General features: G+C 43.4%; 1 protein-coding gene across 4 annotated transcripts; it reads left to right on the top strand.

Annotated features, from left to right (window-relative positions):
• The first annotated feature begins 1471 nt into the window (after positions 1-1471).
• LOC147376725 (SLAM family member 8-like) lies at positions 1472-20975 on the top strand. Of its 4 annotated transcripts, XM_086393466.1 has the most exons (8): positions 1491-1627; positions 2795-3060; positions 5929-6002; positions 8238-8615; positions 13609-13905; positions 15357-15491; positions 15691-15779; positions 17678-20975. In XM_086393466.1, the coding sequence occupies exons 4-8, from the start codon at positions 8309-8311 to the stop codon at positions 17804-17806; spliced, it is 957 nt and encodes a 318-aa protein (XP_086249592.1). In that variant the 5' UTR covers positions 1491-1627; positions 2795-3060; positions 5929-6002; positions 8238-8308; the 3' UTR covers positions 17807-20975. The 4 variants fall into 4 exon arrangements, with proteins under 4 accessions (XP_086249590.1, XP_086249592.1, XP_086249591.1 ...); XM_086393464.1 differs by lacking the exon at positions 5929-6002 and having other exon boundaries at positions 1472-1627; XM_086393465.1 differs by lacking the exon at positions 5929-6002 and having other exon boundaries at positions 1515-1627; positions 2962-3060.
• The last annotated feature ends 1426 nt before the right edge of the window (positions 20976-22401 follow it).

The raw sequence follows: 22401 nt of genomic DNA on the forward strand, positions 1-22401 counted from the left end.
GCTGCTAGAGCTAGATTGGTTTCCTTTGTGGGAGCACTCATTGTCTATTCAGATATTCAAGGATGTAAGGTTTACCAAGGTGATCTTGGGAATTTAAGCTGTGGTTTGTGCCGCTTCACAGAAAGATTTTTGTTCCTCTTCCTTAGTCACTCCATCCCTGGGGCTCAGCTCTGGTTTTAACCCCCTCTGTGTATGGGGCCCAGTCACAGGAGTCTGCTCCCAAGACCACCCTGGAGCAGTCTGCTCTGGTGAGGACAGGATGCAGAGGTGGCATAACTGCTTGAGTCATGGGGGCCTCGGTGGCAATAGGTGAGCAGGAAAGCCAGCAGCCATGGGTGCAAGAGATCTGGCCTTAGGGGGAGACTCTCATAGATCCTGGCAGCCAGCACCAGAAGGCCAGACATGGTGGGAGCTTTTACTAGTACCTGGTGGGTCAGGGGGCTATCATGTAGGGAGAGTGGGGCTGCAATGGTGGCTTCATGCCCTGCATGTGATGTCACTCAACAGTGGTGCCTTACTTCTGTGGCAGTCTGGATATCTTCCACAAGCATTCCTGGTTGTAAATTTCCTCCCTTCCATCCCCTCAGACTGTCTCCTCACAGTCAGTGGCAATCTTCCTCCTGAGTTTGGTCTCCAATCCCCATGTTCAAGCTTTCAGCCCCCACTGTGAACTGGCAAACACACCCCCAAGTCTTGGGTGTATAGGGCTTTGGCACAGACCATCTGTAGGTCTCACTCTTTTGTCCACCACATATCAGCTGTTTCATCCTCCTTCAATAGCTTCAGATGCTTCCCTTCCATCCCAACTGATTTCCCCATCAGTGAGTGGGCTTCCCTGGGTGCAGGAACCTCTCTACACCCCAGCTCCCCAGGGGTGCAAATCCTGTCCTGCCTCCTCTCCTTTCTTTTTCTCTTCTTTCTTTGGGATTGATTTCCATTATGATTGACTGGTTTGATCTCTTTGGAGTCCAGCTGATTTTCAAGAGTCTTCTCCAGCACCACAGTTCAAAAGCATCAATTCTTTGGCACTCAGTCTTCTTTCTGGTCCAACTCTCACATCTGTACATGACTACTGGAAAAACCATAGCTTTGACTATTGATCTTTTCGACAAAATGATGTCTCTGCCTTTTAATATAGTGTCTATTTTTGCTACAGTTTTACTTCCGAGGAGCAAGCAGGTTTTATTTCCTTTAATTCCTCAAAGATTCCTGGCACCAAGGGTTTGTGTTTAGTAAACACTTCACAAAGTTTCTGCAGTTGGTATGTGTGCTTACTTATTGGTAAGTATGTTGAATGTGAGATAGGATACCTCAACTTTTTAAAAGTTCTAGGTGTTTTTCCAGCATATAAATTCTACTGTCTGGCTCTCTCCCAGCGTCCGTGGCCTGAACCACATTGCTGGTTTTCTCTCTCTAGGCTCCTCCTCCCCAACCCACTTAAGCAAATGATGTTCAAAACCAGACATTTCTCACATGAAGATTGCTCGCTACAGGGGTAGGGACTTGGGGGAGGAGGATGTACCAGACTCATTCCTCTTCACCCTGGGAATGACCAGTAGATGAACTGCCTGGATTTTGACTGCATTCAGAAATTTCTGGCCACAGGACTCATGGACCACCTTTTGAAGTAATTACCTCATTAGTAGATTGGGTTGGAGGGAATGAGCCGGTGCTGGATATTCTCTTGTCTGAGATGTTGCAGAGCGGTTTAAGGGAGCAAGCAGAAAATGGACTCTTGTGAGTTGTGTGAGGCCATAGAGAGGGATGGGACAGTGACTGTGATGTGGGGAAATTTTCTTCTAGAGTTTGTTGTCAAGAATCCAGACCTTACCCGTGACTCACTGTGTGACTTTCTGCAGGTCATGCAGCCACTCTTGATCTCAGTTTTCACATCCAGAAAGTGGATTTAGAGCACCGTGCCCTGAGTACCTTGAGTGCATGATTATGGGGCCAGTCTTGTGGATGCAGCACTGGGGCATGGGCAGCTGAGGAGAATGCCTCAGTGGGCAGGAGAAGGAGGCATGGACAAGGAGTTAGGTATATGGGGTTGCTCCTGTGGTGTGTGGGGCATGACAGTTCTCAGGTGTGAGGTATTCAGTCTGGGGAGAAGACACCAGCGTGTGAGCCTCAGTAGGTGGTAGTGAGTCTGAGGCAGCTGAGGCTGTGGCCAGAAGGAGTATAGATATCTACTCCTGCCCCTCTGTGATAGCAGGAGCAGTGCTGGCAAAGGATGAAAGGGAAGTGGTGGGTGTAATGCAGACAAGAGCCTATCAGAGACCGTGGGGTCTGGTTTGTCCTGTGTGTAGGGAGGATAACTGCTACTAGTGACAACTAAGAAAACCAGAAGACAGCAAGCAATAGATAAATGCCAATATTTGTACTGGGCATGTGGAAATGTGACACTTTTCACAACGATCTTTATTTTCTTTTGGTAATGGCTTCTTACTTAGGCAACAGATAGTTGGAATTCACAGAAAATCAAAAAGGAAATTTATCTCACTAAATGGTATAAAGAAGAAGATGTCTTGCCCACCCTGGCTGTAATAGTGTGGTGCTGTAGTGTAATAGTATAATTTCTGTGCTGGACCATAGGTTGATATTAGTGACCAAGAATGCCTGGACTGAGCTGTTAACCAGGGGAAACTAGTAAAGGGATTATAATGGGGGTAGGAGTAAGGAGTGTGCGATCACCAAACTAGCGTGACCACAGGAATGCCAACACAGTACAGGTATATCATAAAGTGGAGTTGTTTATATATTTATTATGAAATTGTTTGTTGATGTCCTGTTGTAGGTTCTGGGGATAATAAGAAACATCTGAATGGCTTATTCTAGCCCTGTGAGCTGACCTCCGGAGCTAACTTGGTAGCCCCACCCTTCGGGTGGGGAAAAGCTCAAGAACTCTTAGGAGTGAAGCCTTTCCCGCTCTCTTGCTGCTCCTCCTAAATGTTTCCTCTGCAGCTGCATAGGCTGGCAGGCAGCCTGAGATGGAGCCCTACTCAGAAGATCCCCACCTCTGCTGGGTTGCCCGGCTCCTGGGACTCACCAGCCTCCTCCTCAGTGAGTAGCCTGGGCTCTTTGTGGTGGGGAGCAAGATTCAGGGACCCCTTCTCTCTCTGATGTCTTAAGTTGTGTTGAGGCTAGGAACCCTGAGTGGAGGCAGCCTTGGCTAGCATTAAGGGATTTTTTTACTAGGGAGGTGAAGTCACTACTGTTTCAATAACAGTGAAGCCAAGAGAGCCTGGAGCTCCATGTGGAGAGGAATAGAGAGAGGTACAGATGCAGCTCTTGGGGACCAAGGGAGTGGGAACAAGGCCCTCCTGACCTGGCAGAGGGGATGTGCCAGCCTCTGTCACTGTCCCATGGAGAAGGGGCAGACCTAGAACCCTGGGTCTGAACTGGAGGAAGGAAATGGAGTCTAGTTTTCTTGGGCTGGTGCAGGATGTTGAATACAATAAAATTCTAATTTTGTAAAGTGAGGAGCGGCCTCCAAAATTTAAGTGTGTCTGTATAGCCACATGTTGTAATTCCACTGCTGGGCATACACACCGAGGAAACCAGAATTGAAGGAGACACGTGTACCCCAATGTTCATTGCAGCGCTGTTTATAATAGCCAGGACATGGAAGCAACCTAGATGTCCATCAGCAGATGAATGGATAAGAAAGCTGTTGTACATATACACAATGCAGTATTACTCAGCCATTAAAAAGAACACATTTGAATCAGTTCTAATAAGGTGGATGAAACTGGAGCCTATTATACAGAGTGAAGTAAGCCAGAAAGAAAAACACCAATACAGTATACTAACGCATATATATGGAATTTAGAAAGATGGTAACAATAACCCTGTATGCGAGACAGCAAAAGAGATACAGATGTATAGAACAGTCTTTTGGACTCTGTGGGAGAGGGAGAGGGTGGAATCATTTGAGAGAATGGCATTGAAACATGTATAGTATCATATATGAAACGAATCGCCAGTCCAGGTCTGATGCAGGATACAGGCTGCTTGGGGCTGGTGCACTGGGATGACCCAGAGGGATGGTACAGGGAGGGAGGAGGGTTCAGGATGGGGATCACGTGTACACCCATGGCAGATTCATGTTGATGTATGGCAAAACCAATACAATATTGTAAAGTAATTAACCTCCAATTAAAATAAATAAATTTAAATTAAAAAGAAATAAAAGTTAACCAGAAAAAAAAAAGAATGAAGAAATCATGGAAGGAATAGTAGACTGCTATGTGGGTTCCAGGATGGGGTGAACTTGGAGAAGAAAGAAAGGAGGGTGAAGCAGGGAAGATGGAATTAAACAAAAAGGGAACTTAAAGAAAGACTGTCCTGAGAAATCTGTATATCTCATTTATGACTTCCTCAGATGTCATATGTTTGTAATGAAGTTAAATAAAAACTGATGAGAAAATAATGAAGTGTAGTATCAATTCTGAAGAAAGTTTGGAAAGGTTTTATTATTTTAATTTTTGGTTTTAGGGGCTTTCCAGGTGGCTTAGTGGGTAAAGAACCCACCTGCCAATGTAGGAGATGTAAGAGGTACAGGTTTGACCCCTGGGCTGGGAAGAATCTCTGGAGGAGGGCATGGTGACCAGTATTCTTGCCTGGGAAATCCCCATGGACAGAGGAACCTGGTAGGCTACAGTCCGTGGGGTTGCAAAGAGTCGGACACGACTGAGTGACTGACACACACACACATCCAAGTCATTATATGAAGTTGTTGGAATTAAATAAAATTCAGTGGGTTAGAGAGCATTTGTAAAAGCTCATTCTAAGTTGAATGTTCTAAGTTCTAAATTCTAAGTTCATTCAGTCGTATCAAACTCTTTGTGACCCTATGGACTGTAGCCCTTCAGGCTTCTCTGTCCATGGGATTCTCCAGGCAGTAATATTGGAGTGGATTGCCATGCCCTCCTCCAGGGGATCTTCCTGACCCTGGGATTGAACCTATTAGATTGAACCTGACCCATAAGATTGAACTCTTATGTCTCCTGCATTGGCAAGCCAGTTCTTTACCACCAGTGCCACTTGGAAAGCATTTGTAATCAGGTGTCTTGAAATAACAGTGAGCTTTGCATGACATTACATCCCATTTAATTGGTACCTTTGTGACAACAGTAAAATGTAAGCTTTTTCTTCTCTCTCTCAATTTTGTTTAACTGGAGAGATATGTTAGAGTTTTTTTTTTTTTTCTCCTGTAGTTCCTGGGGCTCAAAGATTACATAAGAAGGACAGACAAATACACTCGATCTTAGCCAAAAGGCTGAGAAGTGATAGGACAGACAAATAGACATGCAGAGAGAGAGTGAGTGAGAGAGAACAAGAGAGAGAGACCTCTCTATCTTCTTCTTCTTCATATATAGGCACTAATCTCTTCATGAGAACCCAAAATCTGGATGGCATAAAAAAGCAGAAATGTATTATTTCAGTTCTGGAGCCCAAAATTCCAAAATCAAGGTGTCAACAGGACTACATTCTCTCTAAAACCTGTAGGGTATATTACTCCATGTGGGCTGCCAAAACAAGATGCCACAGACTGGGTGGCTTATCAGCAGAAATTTGTTTTCCCTTAGTTCAGGAGGCTATATTCTAAACTCAGGTTTCATGCCAATTCTGTTGCTGGTGAGAGAGGGATAGGGCTCTGTATCATGGGGACCTGCTGGCCATGGTGTCTGTGTCCTGATTTGTTTAGAGGGATTGGTAACTCAGTCTTGCCCAACTCTTCTCAGCTGACCTTCCGTGAACTGTGTGGGGGAGTCCATTCTCACACCAGGGTGTGTGCTTTACAGTGGGGCCCCCAATTCCCAGGCCATGGACAAGAACTGGTCCCTGGCCTGTTAGGAAGGGACTAACAGGTCACACAGCAGAAGCTAAGTGGCAGGTGAGTGAGTGAAGCTTCATCTGTATTTACAGCCACTCCCTATCACTCGAATTGCTGCCCAAGCTCAGGAAAACAAGCTCGGGGCTTCCACTGATTCTGCATTATGGTGAGCTGTACAATTATTTCATATATATCACAATGCATTATTATAATAATAGAAATAAAATGCACAATAAGTATAATGTGCTTGAATCATCCTGAAACCATCCTCTGCCCCCGTTTGTGGAAAAATTGTCCTTCCATGATACCAACCATCACCGGTGCTGAAAGGCTGGAGACTGCTGCTCTACAGGGTAATATGTACTTTGCAGCAGACCTAGTCTTGCTCTAGGGTCTCAGAGGGGAGGGAGGTGTAGAATGAATGGGCAGAAGAGGGGCTGTGAGGAGCCAGATAGGATGCATGGATGAGTGAATACCGTTTACTCTCATGAACCACTGTCCCCACTGATACAGATCATGAAGGCTTTTGACCTGGGACTAAAAGGTTGTTAAGCTCAGTGTGAGGATCATGGTTTTGCAAAAGAAGCTGAAAGGACTGTGGTGAAGGCCTGATCCTGAGGAAAGGCCTTATTAAATGAGCTGATGTTTAAGTGAATACAAAAATATCTGAAACACCTGTGCATATGAATGCTGGCATGAGCTATTCTCTGCTTCCAGTGAAACCAGGAATAGGTATTAGTACAGCAGGAGGGAGGCAGGTTTGAGATGAGAACTTGATGATTTGAAGAGAAAACTGGGTCCTTGGCAATTGGAGCCGCACCCGATTGAATCAGGTGAATCTTGACCTGAAGGAAGAAAGAGATTGTTTTTGCTTTCAGGATAAAGTTTTTCTGTGGCACTTTCCCTGGTCCTATACTGTCCTACCCTGGTCCCCTAAAGGACAGAGGGCATCAGGTCTCTGGAACTTAAGCTTCAAGTGGGAAGATGGGCTCTGGATCAGGTCATCCTGAAGGGAATGTACCCACTGGTCAAGCTCTGCAGGAAAGTGTCTGAGGAAGGCCCACTGTAACCTCTCAGGGACTGGCTGATTTGGTGGCAGGGACAGCAGGGCTCACTAACTGATCACTTGCTCCCTCTCATATTCTAGTCGCTGGCAGTTAGCCAGGGCCTTGTGACCAGTGCTGGCCAAAATCAAGAGCAGAGAGCTCCCTACTTCTGGACAGAAGCAGGGAAATCCCTGTGTAACTCTCCTTTCTTCCCTCCCTGCTGTGGGGCTGGGAGCCCATGAGGATGCTGTGAGCTCCGTGTGTGCAGCTGCAAGGAGGTGGAGCCTCTTCCATGTGTGATAGGACCTCTCTCTGTCACTCTTTCATGGGAACTGTGGTGGGGGATATAAACACCCCTTGTTCTAAGACCATGAGGTATTATAACCATTTTTACACAGTATAGTGTATTTTATCCTGACTACTATACTGCCTGTAAAGAGCAGGAAGGAGACCAGCTTTCGTATTTGTATTAGGTGTCTATTGTGATTAGTTGTCTATTGTATAACCTGTCACCCCAAAACTTAGTGCCTTGAATACCACCCAGTCAGTTTCTGTGAGTGAGGGCCCAGGGGTATTTCAGCTTGGTCCTCTGGCCCAGGGTCTCCCCAAGTGAAATCAAGGTCTTGGCTGGGGCTGCATCAGCCCTAGGGTCATCTGAGAAGGATCTACTTCTAAGCTCTCTTGTGCAATTGCTGATGGGAGGCAGTTTCTGTGGCTGTTGGGTTGAAGGCCTCAATTCCTTCCTGGCTGTGGGCCAGAGGCTCTCTCAGTTCCTTGCCATGTGGGCCCCTCCTTAGGGCAGCTGACAACATGATAGCTGGGTTCCTCAGAGTGAGAAAGAAAGAAAGTGAAGGAGAGAAAGTGTGTGTGTTTAAGGAAGAGGGACCCTACAGTCTTGTATAACCTAGTATCATGGAGTGGCATCCAACTGTGTCTGTATTCTATTCCTTAGAAGCCAGTCACTAGGTGCAGCCCATATTCCAGGGGAAGAGGTGTCAAAAGAGTGTGAACAGAAGGAAGGGGGGTCTTTGGGAGACAATTTAGATCCCCTCCTACAATCTTACACTTAATATATACCTGAAAACGTGATTCAGACCCATGATCTCACATAATTCACACACATCATTATCAACCAAGTACGGAAAATGTGGATTAGCAAGCTTAAGTAACTTGTAGAAGGTTATGCACCACCAGAACCAGGACTTGATTCCAGAATTATTTTAAATTCATTGTCCTTGCATTCCAAGAATCAGGAGAGTATATTGGATGGATTTAATGAAAAAGGTGAATCATGTTGTTTTCTCCTTTATTCTTAACTGAGAAACTACTCACATTTCCTATCTCCATTGTCCTAGGCATCTGCAGCACAGTGGTCCAGAGTTCTGGAAAATATGGTTCTGAAGTTCAGAATTCTAGATTTGTTCCCATGCAGGGGATCCAAGGAGGTTCTGTGTTGTTTCATATAGTCAAGAAGCAAGAAGCTGACCCAGAGGAGGTCTCATGGGGCTTTGGCCCTGAGTTAAACTACAGAGTCCTGCTGCGAGTCCACCGTGGGGCAGACACCCCAACCTGGGTCAGCCTCCAGGACAAGTACCAGCAGAGGGTCCAAGTGCCCAATGTGACATCCTTGAAGATTGAGAACCTGACCCCAGAGGACAGTGGGCAGTACCGGGCTCGAGCCAGCTTCACTGGAGGAATGGAATTGAACCAGGTTTTCCTCCTCACTGTCTATGGTAAGTGACACCTCCTTACCCCACCCTATGGCTTCTCTCCTGCTTTTGTGCTAGGAGTTTCACATAAGCCCCATTTTTCATGATCCCTTCCAGACACCAGCCTTCATATCCTGTTTTCTCTTTCAGAATTAGGGTAGATAGGTTTGCCACAAATGGTGTACAGAGCTGATATTCATACCAGGGATAAAATCACTTCAGTGTTTTGGGAAAGGAGGATGAAAATTTGGGTAAATGTATTTCTCATTAGCTCAGTTCAGTTCAGTTGTCTTCAGTCGTTGAGTTGTGCCTGACTCTTGTGACCCCAAGGACTGCAGTATGCCAGGTTTTCTGTCCATCACCAACTCCAGGAGCTTGCTCAAACTCATGTCCATTGAGTTGATGATGCCATCAAACCATCTCTTCCTCTGTCATCCCCTTCTCCTCCTGCCTTCAATCTTTCCCAGCATCAGGGTCTTTTCCAGTGAGTAAGTTCTCCCCATCAGGTGGCCAAAGTATTGGAGCTTCAGCTTCAGCATTAGTCCTTCCAATGAATATTTCGGACTGATTTCCTTAAGGATTGACTGGTTGGACCTCCTTGTAGTTCGTGGGACTCTCAAGAGCCTTCTCCAACACCAAAATTCAAAAACATCAATTCTTCAGTGCTCAACTTTATTTATGGTCCAACTCTCTCATCCATACATGACTACTGGAAAAACCATAGCTTTGACTAGATGGACTTTGCTGGCAAAGTAATGTCCCTGCTTATTAATATTCTGTCTAGATTGGTCACAGCTTTTCTTCTAAGGAGCAAGCGTCTTTTAATTTCATGACTGTAGTCACCGTCTGCAATGACTGTGGAGCCCAAGAAAATAAAGTCTGTCACTGTTTCCATTGTTTCCCCATCTATTTGCATGAAATCATGGGAATGGATGCCATGATCTTCATTTTTTGAATGTTGAATTTTAAGCCAGATTTTTGATTCTCCTCTTTCACTTTCAACAAGAGGCTCTTTAGTTCTTATTCGATTTCTGTCATAAGGGTGGTGTCATCTGCATATCTGAGGTTATTGATATTTCTCTTGGCAATCTTGAGTCCAGCTTGTGCTTCATCCAGCAGAGCATTTTGCATGATGTACTCTGCATATAAGTTAAATAAGTAGGGTGACAATATACAGTCTTGATGTGCTCCTTCCCAATTTGGAACCAGTCTGTTTTTCCATGTCTGGTTCTAACTGTGGCTTCTTGACCTGCATGCAGATTTCTCAGGAGGCAGGTAAGGTGGTCTGGTATTCCAATCTGTTGAAGAATTTTCCACAGTTTGTTGTTATCCACATAGTCAAAGGCTTCAGTGTAGTCAATGAAGCAGAAGATGATTTTTTTTTTTGAATTCTCTAGCTTTTTCTATGATCAAACAGGTGTTGGCAATTTTCTCTGGTCCCTCTGCCTGTTGTAAATCCAGTTTGAACATCTAGAAGTTCTCAGCTCATGTACAGCTGAAGCCTGGCTTGGAGAATTTTGAGCACTGCTTTGCTAGTATGTGAGATGAGTGCAATTGTGTGGTAGTTTGAATATTCTTTGGCATTGCCTTTTTTTTTTGGGATTGGAATGAAAACTGACCTTTTCCAATCCTGTGGCCACTGCTGAGTTTTCCAAATTTGCTGGTATATTGAGTGCAACAGTTTCACAGGATCATGTTTTAGGACTTGAAATATCTCAGTTGGAATTCTGCCACCTCCACTATCTTTATTCATAGTGATGCTTCCTAAATCCCACTTGACTTTGCACTCCATGATGTCTGGCTCTAGGTGAGTGATCACACCATTGTGGTGATCTGGGTCATTTAGATCTTTTTTGTATAGTTCTTCTGTGAAGAAGTTCTCCACTGCTTGCTAATAAGTTCTGCTTCTGTTAGGTCCATTCTGTTTCTGTCTTTTATTGTGCCCATCTTTGTATGAAATGTTCCCTTGGTATCTCTAATTTTCTCAAAGGGATCTCTAGTCTTTCCCATTGTATTGTTTTTTTCTATTTCTTTGCATTGATCATTTAGAAAAGCTTTCTTATCTCTCCTTGCTATTCTTTGGAACTCTGCATTCAGATATACCTTTGCTTTTCTCCTTTGCCATTTGCTTGTCTTCTTTTCTCAGCTATTTGTAAGGCTTCCTCAGACAGCCATTTTGCCTTTTTGTATTTCTTTTGCTTGGGGATGGTTTTGAACACCACCTCCTGTACGATGTTACAATCCTCCATCCATAGTTCTTCATTAGTATTTGTTATAATAATTATTCTTCTTTATAGGACTCAGTTTATTTGATTTGTGTATTAACTCTATCTATTGCTTCTATCACAAATCACAAATTATTGGACATGAAACCACAGACTGGTTCCAAATGGGGAAAGGAGTACGTCAAAGCTGTATATTGTCACCCTGATCATTTAACTTATATGCAGGAGTACATCATGATAAATGCTGGGCTGGATGAATCACAGCTGGAATCAATATTGCCAAGAGAAATATCAATAATCCCAGATATGCAGATGATGCCACCCTTATGGCAGAAAGCAAAAAAGAAATAAAGAGCCTCTTGATGTAAGTGAAAGAGGACAGTGAAAAAGTTGGCTTAAAACTCAACATTCAGAAAACTAAGATCATGGCATCTGGTCCCATCACTTCATGGGAAATAGATGGGGAAACAGTGACAGGCTTTATTTTTTTGGGCTCCAAATAACTGCATATGGTGACTACAGCCATGAAATTAAAAGACACTCACTCCTTGGAAGAAAAGTTATGACCAACCTAGACAGCATTTTAAAAAGCAGAGACATTACTTTGCCAACAAAGGTCCGTCTAGTCAAAGCTATGGTTTTTCCAGTAGTCATGTATGGATGTGAGAGTTGAACTATAAAGAAAGCTGAGCACTGAAGAATTGATGCTTTTGAACTGTGGTTGGGGAAGACTCTTGAGAGTCCCTTGGACTGCAAGGAGATCCAACCAGTCCATCCTAAAGGAAATCAATCCTGAAAATTCACTGGAAGGACTCATGCTGAAGCTGAAACTCCAAGGCTTTCGCCACCTGATGTAAAGAACTGACTCATTGAAAAGACCCTGATGTTGGGAAACATTGGAGGTGGGAGGAAAAGAGGCGACAGAGGATGAGATGGTTGGATGGCATCACCGATTCGATGGACATGAGTTTGAGTAAGCTCTGGGAGTTGGTGATGGACAGGGAAGCCTGGCATACTGCAGTCCATGGGGTTGCAGAGTCTGACGTGACTGAGTGACTGAACTGAACTAGTGGCTTAAGACACAAAAATATTATTTTATCTTTCTGGAGGTCGGAAGTCAGACAAAAGTCTCACTGGGCTAATCAAGTTGACTTAAAAAAATTAGTAACAATCTAGAAGTTGAGTGTTACGCTTTATTTGGTAGACATTTTCAGGACTTCCAGCCTGAGAGACAGCATCTGAAGTAACCCTGAGAGAACCGCTCTGAGGAGGCAGGTTATATAGAAGTTGCAACAAGGGGCAGGTAGTCTGAACATTAAAGGATTATTGGTAATTAAGCAAAACCAGATATCTCAAGGAATTTAGCACTTTTCCATGTATGGGAAGATGCAAAAGTCTGGGCTTACTGAGTCATTCCTATCATATTCGAATATCTCAGCTCTCTGGGGTTTTTTCCCTCCCTCCCCACCCCATCACCCCAGCTCCTCAGGGATCACCATGGGAAATGACTGAAGGCTGCAAGATAACAGGCATTGTTCTTCCTGGGCCCCTTCTGAGCTCAGCAAGTCATATTTGGGGGCTGGAATCACTGATGGCTGTGACTTCCTTGTTTATTGATGTGACAGGAAATGCTCCATTTCTTAGTGCTGTCAGAACTGTCTTCCTTCCTTTAGGTTCCAGAGGAACAAATGACTGCTGGCATTCTTTGGCTCATGGTTACACTTGTCCATCTTCAGAGCCAGCAATGGAGGGATGATTTCCTCTCACACTGATCCCTCTGACCTCCTCCTCTTCTTCCTTCTTCTACTTTTAAGGACCCTTGTATTGCCTTGGTTCCAACCAGGTATTCTGGAATAAATCCCTATTTGAAGGTCAGTTAATAAACATCCTTAATCCATCTGTTACCTTCATTCCTCTTTGTCAAATAGCCTAACATAAACAGAGGTTCTGGGGATTAGGGCATTACACATCTACCACAATTTGGAAATTCATAGGTAGGTAGTCCTCCCTGTCCTCTCTCTTTTTACCAGCCAGAGCTATAATTGCTCACTAAGACCCCTCAAATCTCTCTCCCAAATCCTCAATAGATATAGGAGAAAATTTACACTGCATCCTAAGAGCCTTATTTAGTCAACTCTTTGTTTCCCTAAAGTTTCTGTTGTATAGGGAAATATCTACTATGAGAATGACTTTGAACCCTTTAGGACCCCATGTGATATCTGTAACAAACTTGTTAATCAGCAACTTCTCTACCTGTGGGGATTTCAAGTTTAGTGGCATGTTCTAACCACACTTGGGTTGTAGTTCCTGGTCACTACCAGTGAATCTCTTAGAAATGTCTTTACTTTTGGCATTTAGCACAGGCCATATGTCAGTACTCCACAAGGGCTGTGCAGTCCCGGGAATCATCTGAATAGGAGAAGCAGGGCAATGGCCCTGGACCAGGTCAAGTCCTTCCTTCCCTGACTCCTTCCCTTGGAAAGAAGGAAACACCCCAATTTCTTACATACAATGAGTCCTGGAAGGTGAAGTCCATCATATAGTTTTTTTATGGAAGAATTTTAAGGCTTGCTAATCTACTGAGCTCACACAGGGCTTATCTCAATTGTTTCCTTTCTTATTGTCATTGCTGTATATTTGGGATTTGGGAAAATAGTGTTTCTTCTGGAAAATGCATTGACCATCCTGAGAGGGAGGTTGCCAGAGCTTCAGTAAGACAATGGATGAGAAAATGTGAACTGCTGTGTTCTCCACTCATGTGATGCTCTGTTCTTTTGTCTCACCTGCCCCAGAGCCTGTGATCCTTCCTGAGATCCTGGTCAAGTCATCATCAATCACACCAGGCTTGTGCAATGTCACCCTGGAGTGCAGGGACCCAGGGAAGAGAAAGGACCTGAAGGTGACCTGGGAGAGTGAGGGCCTTCCCAGGGAGCTGGAGTGGAGTGGGACACCAGGACCAGCCCCCAGCTCCTGGAGCCTGACTGTGAACCTGTCCCTGAGCCAGCCCAATGCCAGCCTCACCTGTGTGGTCAGCAACCATGCAGACAAGAAAACTGCCACTGTAGACTTTGCACAAGTCTGTTTCCCTGGTGAGTGCAACCTTCCAGAGGAGAGGGACACTCTTGGAGCTCAGGTGCACTGGGGTGAGAGCTCTGGGCTTTTGTCCCCACTGTGTTATTAGCACCATCTTCCACCAGGTCACCCCATACAGGAGCCCGGGAAGCACAACCAATTTGCTTCTGTTTTTGAATTTCTCTCACATCCATGCTCTCCTCTCCACCCCTTTCCCCTGTTGGTCCAGGCAGTAGCCTTCCAGTACCTCTCCCCACATCATTCATCATTCATTGTGTGTCATAGAGTGATCTTTAGGAAAAGTGAATTGGATTGTGTCATCTGAGGGACTTGACTCACAGTGTCTCCCTGTAGGAGTCAGGGCTCAATGTCTCTCTTCTCATGTATTTCACACTGGATTGTTTGCCTAGAGCCCCTTCTGACCCTCTAGAAATGCTATTTCCTTTACCACCAGCCCTCCCAAGTCAAGAGTCCTTCACTTCGTTACTTACTGCTATTGAAGGATGTCTCTCAGTTAAGGCCAGTGATCTTAACTGAGTGATCAATACAGTTACACAGGACCCCATGCTGGTTATAGTTCTGCTCTTAATAATGTTTGAAGAAAAGGAACCTCAGTCTCATTTGGCAGAGGGCCTTGCAGGTACTGGAACCTTCCAGCAGAGACATTATGTTTTTAAAGTTGTGATCAATGGCCACTCCACACTGAGTAGCAATGCTGTTTGTGGACTTGTCTCCTGTGCGGATTAGAACACCTTGAGGGCAGAGGCCATGTCTGGTCTTCTTTGAATTCATGTCCCAAGCAAAGATCCTGGCAATGTTTCCTCACACTCAGTGTTTCATTGAATTATGAATGACCTAGTGTGTAGTTCACCTTTCTAACCCGTCCTCCCCAAGGGAGACCTGACATGCTGGGGAGATCTGATATGTCAGCATCCCTTAAATACCCTATAACTCTTGGCTCAGCCTCATCATGGACTCTCAGATAAAATTAAACACTCAGAAAACCCTTAGGAAAGAGATTCTTACCCTCTCTTATCCTCCTTGCCCAATTCTTTCCTGCCCTGTCCTTCTCTTGCCTGCCACAGTGGGGTGATGGCAATCCCCATGGCTGATGATCTGACACAGACATGCCGTGAATATTATGTTCCTCCTTCCTGAAATGCTGTGCCTACCCTGAATATCTGGGAAACTTCTCCTCCTTGAAGACTCAATTTATGCATCACCTCCTCTGGAAGGCCCTCCCTGAAGATACGTGTACAAGATGTAAACCTCCATTGAACTGCAGTGTCTCTGACTGGGAGATTTTGGTATTTTCTCAGTTCAGTTATGAATGAACCTGCTGCACTCTTCAACTTCCAGACCAGGACTTCAGACTTCTCCCTGTGTTCTCTATCTCACTATGGCAATGGTTATTTTAAATTCTGTCTTCCCTTAACCATTCTCCATTTTCTCTGTGTGAGGGAAACAGGTTCACAAGAGCAGACCATTGCTGGTCTTCTTGAAGGCATCCTCTGTGGCGTCGTGGCTGTGCTATTCTTCCTGGGAGCTGGACTGTACTTTTGGAAGACGTATAAGAAGGAAAGGAACACAGAGACTGAAAGAGGCAGGTTGCACTTCTCTTTCATCCTCAGATAACTCCTCTCTTCCACTGAAACCCTTTCTTCTTCATTTTGCTGCTCAGAGATTGCCCTTGCCAAGGGGCTGGTGTGTGTGATCATGGCATTGGGGTCATAACCATGGATCTGGGCACAGGTTTTCGAGACTGAGATTCAAGCTCCACTCTGTGTATGTGTGTGACTCAGGAGCAGCATCGCAGGAGGACCACAGGAACCAAGATGATGGCGATTGGGCAGAGCAGAGCCAGGAAGAGTATCAACAAGGCATGTACCAGGTGAGAGGCGGAAGCTGAGTTCATCCTAGGCTGTACTGGGTCCCTCTGCAGCTGCACTTGTGCTTATCAAACCTAGTCATTGCTATTTCTGGTCCTACTGTTCTTTCTGAACAACCAACAGCATTAACTAGGAAAATGTATATCTGAGGCCCGTGTGGTACTGGGTACTTAGGGGGAACCATAAACAGTGCATGTCAGCAGCATTGTTCGCATGTGGGTTTCTTTGCGGTCCATTTTTTAGTCACTAAGTCACATCCAACTCTTTGCAACCCCATGGACTGCAGCACTTCAGGCTTCCCTAACCTTCCCTATCTCATGAAACTTGTTCAAACTCATGTTCATTCAGTTGGTGATGCCATACAACTATCTCATCCTCTTTCACTCCCTTCTCCTCCTGCCCTCAATCTTTTCTAGCATCAGGGTCTTTTCCAATGAGTTGGCTGTTCACATAGGGTGATCAAAGTATTGGAGTTTCAGCTTCAGCATCAGTCCTTCCTATGAATATTCAGGACTGGTTTCCCTTAGGATTGACTAGTTGGATCTCCTTGCAGCCCAAGGGACTCTCAAGAGACTTCTCCAGCACCAAAGTTCTAAAGCATCAATCCTTTGGTGAGCACTCAGCCTTCTTTATGGTCAACTCCCACATTTGTACATGACTACTGGAAAAACCATAGCTTTGACTATACATACCTTTTCAGCAAAGTAATTCTGCTTTTTAATATGCTGTCTAGGTTGGTCATAGCTTTTCTTTCAAGAAGCAAACATCTTTTAATTTCATGGCTGCAGTCATAGCCCGTGCTGATTTTGGAGCCCAAGAATATAAAACCTGCCACTGTTTCCACTTTCCCCTCATCTCTTTGCATTGAAATGATGGGACCAATGCCATGATCACTGTTTTTTTGAACGCTGAGTTTTAAGCCAGCTTTTTTCATGCTCCTCTTTCACCTTCATCAAGAGGCACTTTAGTCCTTCTTCGCTTTCTGCCATAAGGGTGTTGTCATCTTCATATCTGAGATTGTTGATATTTCTCTCAGCAATCTTGATTCCAGCTTATGATTCATCCAACCTGTTTTTTTTTGTGTGTGTGTGTGTGTGTGTGTGAGATGTACTCTGCATATAAATTAAATAAGCAGGGTTACAGTGTACAGCCTCGATGTACTCCTTTCCCAATTTTGAACCAGTCCATTGTTCCAAGTCTAGTTTGAACTGTTGCTTCTTGACCAGCATATAGGTTTCTCGGGAGACATGTAAGGTGGTCTGGTATACTCGACTCTTTAAGAATTTTTCCACAGTTTTTTGTGATCCACACAGTAAAAGGCTTTAGTGTAATTAATGAAGCAGAAGTAAATATTTTTCTGGAACTCCCTCGCCTTTTCTATGATCCAATGCATGTTGGCAACTTGATCTCTTATTCCTCTGTCTTTTCTAAATCAAGCTTAAGTGAAGTCGCTCAGTCATGTCCTACTCTTTGAGACCCTATGGACTGTAGCCTACCATGCCCCTCCATCTGTGGGATTCTCCAGGCAAGAATACTGCAGTGGGTTGCCATTTCCTTCTCCAGGAGATCTTCCCAACCCAGGGATCGAACCCAGGTCTCCCGCATTGCAGGCAGACGCTTTACCATCTGAGCCACCAGGGAAGCTCAAATCCAGCTTGTACATCTGAAATTTCTTGGTTCATGTACTGCTGGAGCCTAGCTTGAAGGATTTTGAGCATTACTTTGTTAGCATGTGAAATGAGTGCAATTGTATGGTAATTTGAACATTCTTTAGCATTGCCTTTCTTTGGGATTGAAATGAAAACTGATTTTTCCAGTTCTGTGGACTCTGCTGAGTTTTCCAAATTTGGTCTAGTTTATACTTTATCTGCTGTGAGAATCCATTGTCTTTCACTCCTAGAGTATCAGTGCACAACGTATGGAACAAGAGTTGCCTCTCAACACTGTCTACTTTGCACAACATCTGGAACAAGAGTTGCCTCTCAACACTGTCTACTCTGCGATCCAGAACATACCTGTGAGGGTATGAAGATAATATAATTGGAGGAAACAGAGGAATCTTGGGACACCTCCACTCTGATGCTGACATCCTTCAGATACCTGCTTGAATTCTGGTTCAGCTCTGGCTGCTCCTTGTCTTTTACTCTGACCTTTGTGATCTCAGCTCAACAAGAGATGGAGCTGGAATTTCAGAGCCTATAGTGGACCAAGTTTTATCCTGGGCACTCTACAAATATTATCTCTTCTAATTTTCACGAGGAACCTCTAGGGTAGGTATCATGTTCTGTATTTTATAGGACAGTAAATATTATTCCCAAGCTGTTGGTGGCAGATGAAAACCTTAAATTCAACGCTGAGTGAATCCAGATTTCACATATTACCCTTTCTGTACATGGGCACTGAATCCTGAAATATTGGATGGGAATATCCTTTCTTTGTTCCTCTCCCAAAGACCTAGCCTCTGATGCTGGTGCTGAAATATGGACTGAGTTCATTGGTAAATCATCTGGTGGCTAAAGAGGTATTACCCCTTAAGTGGACAATGGGGACTTGGTGCATGGGAGGCCTGGAAAGAGGGATCTTGACTTCAGTTTAGAGGAAACATTCTGAGAGGAATGCTTCTCACTCTTGGGTCTTGTAAGAGTTCTTCCTCTCTTTACAAGGTGTATTGTGGATTTCAGCAGCACAGTCTTCAAACCAGCTCCACTTACATTGTTATTCAAAAGTTCACTCAATAGATTTTACATAAGTTTTTCATTTAAACATTCAATGATTCTGTGAGGCAGAAATTTCCACTGCACAGGTGGAAAACTAAAACTTGCAGATTTTAAACACCACATTTAAGCATATCAAGTAAAGTGATATGCTTGATTTGGGTTTACAGAGGATCACAATTTCACTAATTTTGACTCTTTTTATCCTCCATTATTCCAGACACCCAACCAATCATTATCTTCCATTGGGTTATCCTTCAAGATGATTTTTGTAGTCCACCCTCCTCTCGTTCTTTTATTCTTATTTTCTACCTATAGAAATATTCTACCTGAAGTTTCACCATTTTCACCTTTCCACCAGCAATATAGGAGGATTCCTGCACATAACTCTTATAATTTTTTTGATTATAACCTTCCTAGTATGTGTGTGATGTAGTATCTCACTGTCATTTTGAATTGCATTTAACTAATAATTAATGAAATTAGAATATGATTGCTTCTTGGCAGGGAAACTATGAAAACCTAGACTGTGTTAAAAAGCAAAGATGTCATGATGGTGACACAGGTCCATATAATCAAGGCTATGGTATTTCAAGTAGTCGTACAGTTGTGAGAGCTGGGCAATAGAGAAGGCTGAGTGCCAAAGAAATGATGCTTTCAAACTGTGGTGGTGTAGAAGACTCTTGAGAATCCCATGGAAAGCAGGGAGAGCAAACCAGTCAATCTTAATGGAAACCTGGAATACTCATTGGAATGCTTGATGCTGAAACTGAAGCTCCAATAGTTTGGCTACCTGATGTGAACATCTGACTCATTGGAAAAGACCCTGATTCTGGGAATTGAAGGCAGAAGGAGAAGAGGGCAACAGAGGATGAGATGGTTGGATGGCATCACTGCTTCAATGGACATGAACTTGGGCAAACCTGGGAGTTGGTGAGGGACAAGGAAGCCTGGTGTGCTGCAGTCCATGGTGCTGCAAACAGTTGGATACGTCTTGATGACTGAACAAAAACAGTGATGATGAAAAAGGTTGAATGTTTTTTCATGTGTATTAACTATTTGTATACCTTATTTGAATTAATCCATCTCTCCCTCTAAGTCTCTCTCCTCATGCTTTGTTTCCACCATACCAATAGAACTGCTTTTGTTCAAGTCACTAGGAAACCTCATGTCATTAAATCTAATAGACAGTCTGTTTCATCTCCCTTGAAGCTCAGCAGCAGTGGCGCTGTCCTTGCTTGAATCCCTGCATCACTTTGTATTCAACAATCACAATTCTTTCTCTCACACTCAGTGGTAGCTTCCTTGTTGCTTTGACTAGTTTCTTTCTTATCTCTTCAATCTCACAATTCTGAAATATCCCAGGGATCAGACACAGACCATCCACATCACCTTTCTTCACTATCTACACTCATTACTTTCTGGTGTTATGCTTCTGCTGCCGCTAAATCGCTTCAGTCGTGTCCGACTCTGTGCAACCCCATAGACGGCAGCCCACCAGGCTCCCCCGTCCCTGGGATTCTCCAGGCAAGAACACTGGAGTGGGTTGCCATTTCCTTCTCCAATGCATGAAAGTGAAAAGTGAAAGTGAAGTTGCTTAGTCGTGTCCGACTCTTTGTGACCCCATGGACTGCAGCCTACCAGGCTCCTCCATCCATGGGATTTTCCAGGCAAGAGTACTGGAGTGGGGTGCCATTGCCTTCTCTGTTCTGGTGTTATGGCCATGCACTAATCCCCAAACCTGTGTCTATGTAAGTTTATGAGGGAAAAATGTCTTACAGATGTAATCAAAGTTAAGGTCCTTGAGATTGGGAGATTACTCTGGATTATCTAGGTGGTCCTATTTTAATCATGGAAGTTCACAAAAGTGGAAGAATAAGAGGTAGAAAAGTGGATCTGAGAGATATGAGGTGAGAATTTGACATACTACTGCTGTCTTTGAAGATGGAGTAAGAGGACCATAAGTCCAGCACATGTGGGGGTCTGTCGAAGCTAGGAAAGCTTACAACTAGGTGAACGTGAAGACTTCAGTCTTACAACTGCCAAGAATGGAATTCAGGTCATAACAAGAACCAGCAGAAAATGAATTCTCCTACTGAGACTCTAGAAAGGATCATAGCTTATGAATACCTCAATTCAATATCAGTGAGATTCACACCAGATTTCTGATTTTCAGAACTGTGAGATAATAATTTTGTGTTGAGCAACTATATTTGTAGTGATTTCTATGGAAGCAATAGAAAACCAATATAGATATCATCTGATGATTTTAAATACTTGACTGCTCCAAAAATTCTGGTCTGGATTTCTCCAAAGGAGTCCACATTGTAAATATCCAACTGTTTACTTGACATCTCCACTTCGATGTATAATAGATATCTCAAACTTTACATGTCTATGTTTAAGCTTCCTAACCATGTTCTTATACAGTTTTCCAATCCCAATAAATGCTACCTTCATACTCCCATGTTTTTTATCACATAATTTTACTGTTATCCTTGATTTTGTTCATTTTCTCACAACCCACATTCTATCAGCAAATACTGTTATATTTTCTATCAATATTTCTAATCTATCATCTATTTATCAATCATCTATTTGTATTCATAATATGACTACCTCTTACCACATATCTGATCCAAGATGGCCACCAATTTTCACCTGGAGTAGTTTACTAGCCTCACAGTCTCTCTGTTTCTGTAGCACTGTAGGTCTATTTTCAAACAGCATTCAGAGTAGTCTTTCTAATAATAAGTTACATCGTATAGGCAGGATGGGATTAACAGCAGATATTGGGTTATCTTGGTATTATAAATAGATATTCACATATGTTTATCTGGGCCACAAGGAATATAAAAATTGATGTGAAGGTGTTGATAGTGGTTGTCTTCTGGGGTCTGTCTCTTCTGTATCATATCTTCCAAAAAGACTTAACAGAAAGAAAAGATCATTTATTTAAATTTTTGAGCATGAGATTGACATGACCTAATGTCATGACTAAGAGCTGATCTTAGTAAAGCCACATACATACCAAGCGGAAGTTTATTATCTTGTAAACTAGTTGTTATGGACTGAATTATGTCCCCTCAAAATCTGCATGTTGAAGCCCTAAATCTTAATGTGACTGGAATTTGAGATATAGCCTTTATGGAGGTAATTAACATTCACTGAAGTCAACAGGGAGGAGACTAATTTGATAGAACTTATGAGAAGAGAAAAAGCTCTCTCTCTGCCCTGACAGAGAAAAGGCTATATAAGGTCACAGTGAGAAGCTGTTGTCTGCAAGCCTAGGAGGGAGGTATTACCAGAAACCAGCCTTTACTGCACCTTGATCTTGGACCTTGAACCTTCAAAAATACGAGAAAATAAATTTATGGTATGTAAGTCATGCAGTCTGTGATATTCTACTAAAGCAGCCAGAGAACACTAATATATGTTTTCGTTGAAATCCCCCATAAACATACTTATATCTGTCTAGACACTAAAGGCAGCAATAGAAAACAAGTAGAGGATACATTTTATTCTATAGATGAACATTTTGTTTTAATTGTTGTTCTAATTGATGCCAACATAAAATCCTTGTTAACTGCTCACAACTCTGACTATTCTTCAGGTCACCTACAGAGTTTTCAAAAATACAATTGCCTGAAACCCTTACCCAAACTACAAATCATTTGTATTTAAAAAAATCTAAATAGATCATTCTGAAGCATAGTGGGTGTCAAGAACTGAAAACCTTTGGTCTAGATGGTGTTTTCAGAAAGTTCAAATGGGAAGACAAAGAAAGATTGAGAGTTTGCTTTCCAAGATGATGCTTAATGTGTGCTCAGCACAAAGTGCAGTAAATATCAGTTGAGTGGAGGAAGGAGTGAATGATGAGGCTCCTCAACTTGGCATTATTTGCATGTGT

This window comes from Bos grunniens, chromosome 3 (genome assembly GCF_055505025.1).
Source record: "Bos grunniens cultivar Pamir isolate PY7600 chromosome 3, Bosgru_T2T1.0, whole genome shotgun sequence".
Classification (NCBI taxonomy): Eukaryota; Metazoa; Chordata; class Mammalia; order Artiodactyla; family Bovidae; genus Bos; species Bos grunniens.